Source organism: Scyliorhinus torazame, chromosome 9 (genome assembly GCF_047496885.1).
Source record: "Scyliorhinus torazame isolate Kashiwa2021f chromosome 9, sScyTor2.1, whole genome shotgun sequence".
Classification (NCBI taxonomy): domain Eukaryota; kingdom Metazoa; phylum Chordata; class Chondrichthyes; order Carcharhiniformes; family Scyliorhinidae; genus Scyliorhinus; species Scyliorhinus torazame.
Genome location: NC_092715.1, coordinates 32,684,491 through 32,690,490, shown reverse-complemented (window position 1 = coordinate 32,690,490; position 6,000 = coordinate 32,684,491). Strand labels below are relative to the sequence as shown.

At 48.3% G+C, this 6,000-nt stretch overlaps 1 protein-coding gene across 1 annotated transcript in view; it reads right to left on the bottom strand.

The window, feature by feature from the left end:
- Positions 1 to 227: 227 nt before the first annotated feature.
- The window catches only part of galntl6 (polypeptide N-acetylgalactosaminyltransferase like 6), a 1,697,721-nt gene continuing 1,691,948 nt past the window's right edge, over positions 228 to 6,000 (bottom strand). Inside the window, exon 13 of the mRNA XM_072515756.1 lies at positions 228 to 503. Coding sequence (XP_072371857.1) covers positions 336 to 503 — 168 coding nt within the window. The 3' untranslated portion in view covers positions 228 to 335. The remainder of the gene's footprint in view (positions 504 to 6,000) is intronic.

The window sequence follows — 6,000 nt, the reverse complement described above, 5'->3', positions numbered from 1 at the left end:
AGATGAACTGGAAACTGTCTGCCCTTGACCAGCAAGGCATTCCCGTGTCTGCTCGAGTCTTTCCATGTCCTGCGACAGCTGGTGGGGCTCTTTTCTTCTTCAAAGTGCGTCTGTCGCGTTCTTGATTTCGGCTACGGCTATTACTGGCCCTGAGAATAAGCCCTCGAAACCCCTCCCCAAATTGCCCCCCCCCTCCTCACCCCACCCCGCACCCCTCCCCACCCCCCCGTAGCTAGGAAACTCAACACCTGAATGAATTGATCCAGGCGCTGGCTGTTTCTGCCATAGAACCGACTTGCCAAATTCGCACATTCTCCACCGTGGCAAAGACATCTCTACGAGCTGGAGTTACTGTTGAATTTGTCTAGAACAGTCACGTTGACATGTTGAAATATCCACTGCTGGGTGTGCACCGAGGGGTTACATCGACTCATGAAAATCTTCTTGTCGGCTAGATTGCAGTCCATGCAACTGTTGCTCACTGGGTGATACAGGGTCTTGTCCTAAGGAGTCCAAACACAGAAAGTTGAATGGTCAGTGCCAGTGTAATACAGTGTTACAGGAATAATCCATCTCTCACAGCAGTGTGATTCTCATCAGATTAAAATATTTGGAAGAATATTTCTGTTCTACATGCTTTCAATTTGAAGGCTTCGAATACCAAGTTTTTTTCTATTCATTTTTGGGATGTGAGCATCCCGGGGGGCGGTGGCATTGTGGTATTGTCACTGGATAATAATCCAGAGACCCAGGGTAATGCTCTGGGGACCCGGGTTTGAATCCCACCACTGCAGATGGTGAAATTTAAATTCAATAAAAATCTGGAATAAAAGTCTAATGATGACCATTGTTGATTGTCGTAAAAACCCATCTGGTTCATTAATGCCCTTTAGGGAAAGAAATGTCATCCTTACCTTACCTGGTCTGGCCTACACGTGACTCCAGACCCACAGCAATGTGGTTGACTCTTAACTCAAGGGCATTTAGGGATGGGTAATAAATGCTGGCACAGCCGGCGGCACCCACATCCCATGAACGAATAAAAAATAAATCTGGGCCAGCATTTATGGCCCATCTCTAATTGCCCTTGAACTGAGCACCTTGGCAGGCCATTTCAGAGCCGCATTACTCTGGATCTGAAGCCTGTAAGCCAGGCCAGGTAAGGATGGCAGATTTCCTTCCCTAAAGTGAATCAGATGGGTTTTTACAACAATCAACATTGGCTTCATGATCATCATTAGCATTTTATGTTTACATTTTTTTTATTGGATTCAAATTCGATCCCGGGTCCTCAGAGTTTTCGGTGAGGCCTCTGGATTATCAGTCTAGTGACAATACCGCTATGCTACCACCCCTCCTCCCTACCCCCACAACATCCGCCACCCCCTTCAGGTTGGACTGCCAATCAGTGAGATCACGGCTCATCCGTGACCTAACTCCATATGCCCGCCTGTGCCCCATACCCTTCAGCTCATTTGGTTCGCACAGTGGGCTAAACAGCTGGCTTGTAATGCAAAACAAGGCCAGCAGCGCGGGTTCAATTCCCGTACCAGCCTCCCCGAACAGGCGCCGGAATGTGGCGACTAGGGGCTTTTCACAGTAACTTCATTGAAGCCTACTTGTGGCAATCAGCGATTATTATTAACAAAATGTTATCGATCTCAGATTCAAAATTAACAATTAACCTGGCATCAACTACTTTTCAGATATTTGTACATGTGATGTGGTCTTTGCTGGCAAGGGCAGTATTCATTGTCCATCTGTAAATGCCCTTGAGAAGATGGTAGCGAGCTGCTTTCTTGAACTGTGGCAAAAGGGAACTGATGATCGACCAATTGTTAATTTTGAGAATGAGGTTGATCATTTTTATCGTCAAACTGACATTTGCAGAAACAAGTTCTAAACTTTTGTCTTATTGTGTAGAAGCATTTTCTACCTTGACTTCTGAATGGTCTGGGATTAACCAGTGGAAATAGTTTCTCTTTACTGACCCTTATCATTTTGTTGCATATCTTAAAAACTTTGATTAGATCACCCTGTAACCTTCTAAATTCCATGGGATAAACTCCTTGCTTGAGTAGTTGTGTTACTGTCATCAAACCTTCTGACCAGGGCGATAGGGGCTGGTTTAGCACAGTGGGCTAAACAGCTGGCTTGTAATGCAGAACAAGGACAGCAGCGCGGGTTCAATTCCCGTACCAGCCTCCCCGAACAGGTGCCGGAATGTGGCAACTAGGGGCTTTTCACAGTAACTTCATTCGAAGCCTACTTGTGACAATAAGCGATTTTCATTTTTAATTTTCATTATTATTAGCAAACCGAGCTCTAATTGGCACAGTCTGAAAACCTACTCTCCTACACTTCCTCCCACCATATCCTGGGTCATGACCCCACCAGCAAACATTACATCACCCTCTTCAGGTCTGTCGCTGACCTCATCTTCTCTGGAGATCATAGAATTTACAGTGCAGAAGGAGGCGACTCACCCCATCGAGTCTACACCGACCGCTGAAAGCACACCCTACCTAAGCCCACACCTCCACCCTATCCGCGTAACCCAGCAACCCCACCTATCCTTTGGACACTATGGGGCAATTTAGCGTGACCGATCCACCTAACCCGCACATCTTTAGACTGTGGAAGGAAACCGGAGCACCTGGAGGAAATCCGCGCAGACACGGGGAGAATGTGCAGACTCCACACAGTCAGTGACCCAAGCCGGGAATCGAACCTGGGACCCTGGCGCTGTGAAGCAACAGTGCTACCCACTGTGTTACCGTGCCGCCCCTTTCAAGGTTTCCAATCGCATATCTTCTAAACCCGAATATCCTGTTCTACTTCCTTCCCAAGATTCACAGCCAGTACTGTGCTGGCAAACCCTGTTTTACAACCTGTCCCTGCGGCGATCTGTGATCTGTCTTGGATCCATTTAACAGTTGCCGCTCTGAAACATTGGGCGGAATAATCCTCACCCCCCTCCACCCCCTGCTCCCCATCCATCCCGCCATAATCTTCTGATCCTGTCACTGTTAACGGTGTCTCCCGTTTGGAAAATTCTGGCCATTAATTCTAGTTTATATTTTGAGTCTTTTTCATCAAACTCTGGTTTTCTCTTTCTCTTAGGGCGGCACGGTAGCATAGTGGTTAGCACAGTCGCTTCACAGCTCCAGGGTCCCAAGTTCGATTCCCGGCTGGGTCACCGTCTGTGCGGACTCTGCTACACATTCTCCCCGTGTCTGCGTGGGTTTCTTCCCGGTGCTCCGGTTTCCTCCCACAGTCCACAGATGTGCGGGATAGGTGGATTGGCCATGCTAAATTGCCCTTAGTGTCCAAAAAATGTTAAGTGGGGGTTACGGGGATAGGGTAGATACGTGGGTTTCAATGGGGCGCTCTTTGTAAGGGCCGGTGCAGACTGGATGGCCAAATGGCCTCCTTTTGCACTTTAATTATATGATCTATGATCTATGAACAACTCAGATGTTGTTCATACGTTAGGATGGGTTATTGGGTTACGGGGATAGGGTGGATGTGAGGACTTCAGTGGGTCGGTGCAGTCTCGATGGGCCGAATGGCCTTCTTTTGCACTGTATGTTCTATGTTGCTGGACTTCCTGAGTATTTACAGCATTTTCTGTTTTTTGTTATTTCAATTGCAACCATTTGCTTGTGGTTACGCAGCACGTGCAGAGATGTAACAACTCTGTAAATACCGCAAATATGTACTTTGAACACCAGCTATGCTATTCACAATCAATCACTGTTCAATATGTCCAGTTAATGTCCATTGTAGCAGGTTGACAGACAATGGATTGGAATGTTTCAATTTCCGTTGAATTCTGCTCGGCTGAAAGGATCGCAGCATGAATCACATTCCCATCTTTCACTTTCAGAGACATTGCGGTTTCCTATTTCTAGCATGTGCAAATCTTTCTTTTCCCATTTAATTAGGTGCTGGATGTCATGGTCAACTGCTGAAGTAATTAACTTAACAGCACTAAAGTAAAATAACTCTGATTAAAAAGATTTCACAGGGCATCAGATTTGGAACTCTGAGACCCCGGGCGCGATTTAACTAAATGGGAACAAATAATCTTTATAATAATCTTTATTAGTGTCACAACTAGACTTTTCATTCACACTGCAATGAAGTTGCTGTGAAAATCTCCTGGTCGCCACATTCCGGCGCCTGTTCGGGTACACTGAGGGAGAATTTAAAATGGCCAATTCACCGAACAAGCACGTCTTTCGGGACTTGTGAGAGGAAACTGGAGCCCCCAGAGAAAACCCACGCAGACACGGGGAGAACGTGCAGACTCCGCACAGACAGTGACCCAAGTCAGGAATCGAGCCTGGGACCCTGGCGCTGTGAAGCTAACCACTGTGCCACCGTGCCGTACTATAGCGAGCGAGTTTAGCACCGCTATCGAACGGCACTCGGGTTAGATCGGGGGCCTCACCGGGGAATGCGCACCCAAAGCTGCACATAGCCAGGGTACCCTGGCAGTGCCCCTGTCATCTGGCAGTGCCACCTGGGCACCATCAGGCTGGCACCCAGTTGGCACTGCCAGGGTGCCAGGCTGACAGTGCCGACAGTGTCAGGGTGCCCAGGTGGCACCGGCAGTGCCAGGTACCACTCTGCCCAAATGGCATGCACCTGGGGGCCTCCGATCCCCTGGAGACCAGTACTGAACGGCAAGCAGATAGATTCCGGGAGTGCGGTCTCCTGGCTTCTATCGGCCATGTTGTGCCATGGCGCGCTGCTTTGCGGGCGCAGCGTGGACGTTGAAATAACTGAATGATGTTTTCAGTGTTGGTTTTACGAGGGGCACCCATTTCAGCAATATTTCGATTACAACATTTAGCAGAGAGAGAGGATGAACTGAACCATATTCCTTGCCATCACTGGGAAGATGCAGGTCTTATCCACGCACCCCCCTCCTCTCCAGGTCTTTTCCACGTTCCCCCCCCCCCCCTACCCCCCTCCCCTTCCCCCCTCCCCTCTTCCCCCCCAAGACAAGACTGGTCCAAAATACAGCGAAATCACAAGTTATTAGTTCAATTTGTACCACTTGGTGTTGTGCTATTCACCCTGGCGTAACATGGACTGCAACAGGATGCAGATGAACTGTAAAGCATACACCAAAAGTAGGCGTTGGTTCAATACGATTTATTGAACTTCTGTAACAATGCACACAGCTGGCTGTGGGTTGACACTCTACTATTCAAAGTGTACTAACTCTAACTTACTAGACCAGGCTAGCTCTGATCCACGTGTAGAAGGTGCTGACTGATATATACACCCTGACTGTCACTACAGTTGTCACCAGTGGAAGGAGGCGGAGTGCTGATGCCTCCTGTGTTTTATAGTTGGAAGCCCCCATCTGGTGTTCTGTCTGGTGATTGGTTGTGTTCTGTCCCGTATGTTGATTGGCTAACCCGGGTGTCTGTCACTGCCTGTTTTTACCTCATGATGTGCATGGGTGCATATTATGACGTCCCCCCTTTTAAAAAAAAAATTGTTGGTTGCTTAGAGTATATACGACATATTTACAGATATAACTATTTGCAGCAAATGGCGAGTCAATGCATATGTACATGTAAGGTGTCTAGCGTGCAGATACAGAACAATATGTACAAAGGAAATATTTATAAGTCCAATCTCTGGGGCTGGCGTCGGATCCTTGTCGACCGCCTGAGAGGTGGAAGTGGGGGGGACGGCGCCTTAACAGGCGGGATTGCAGCCAGATTGGAGGCCTCGTGGAGCGAGGTGTCCGGAAAAGGCATAACAACAGCTGGGAACATGAGATCCGGTGGTGGGCAGGGAAGTTTGCGTAGTGCCCTTCTGTTGCGCCTGACAATGGATCCATCAGCCATGCAAACCACGAACGACCTGGGAGCAGGCTGTCGAACAACAACAGCTGGAGCTGACTAGCCTCCACCAGCAACTTGATGCGAACAGCATCTTCCGGAGAGAGCACAGGCAAATCAGTAGCATAAGCAT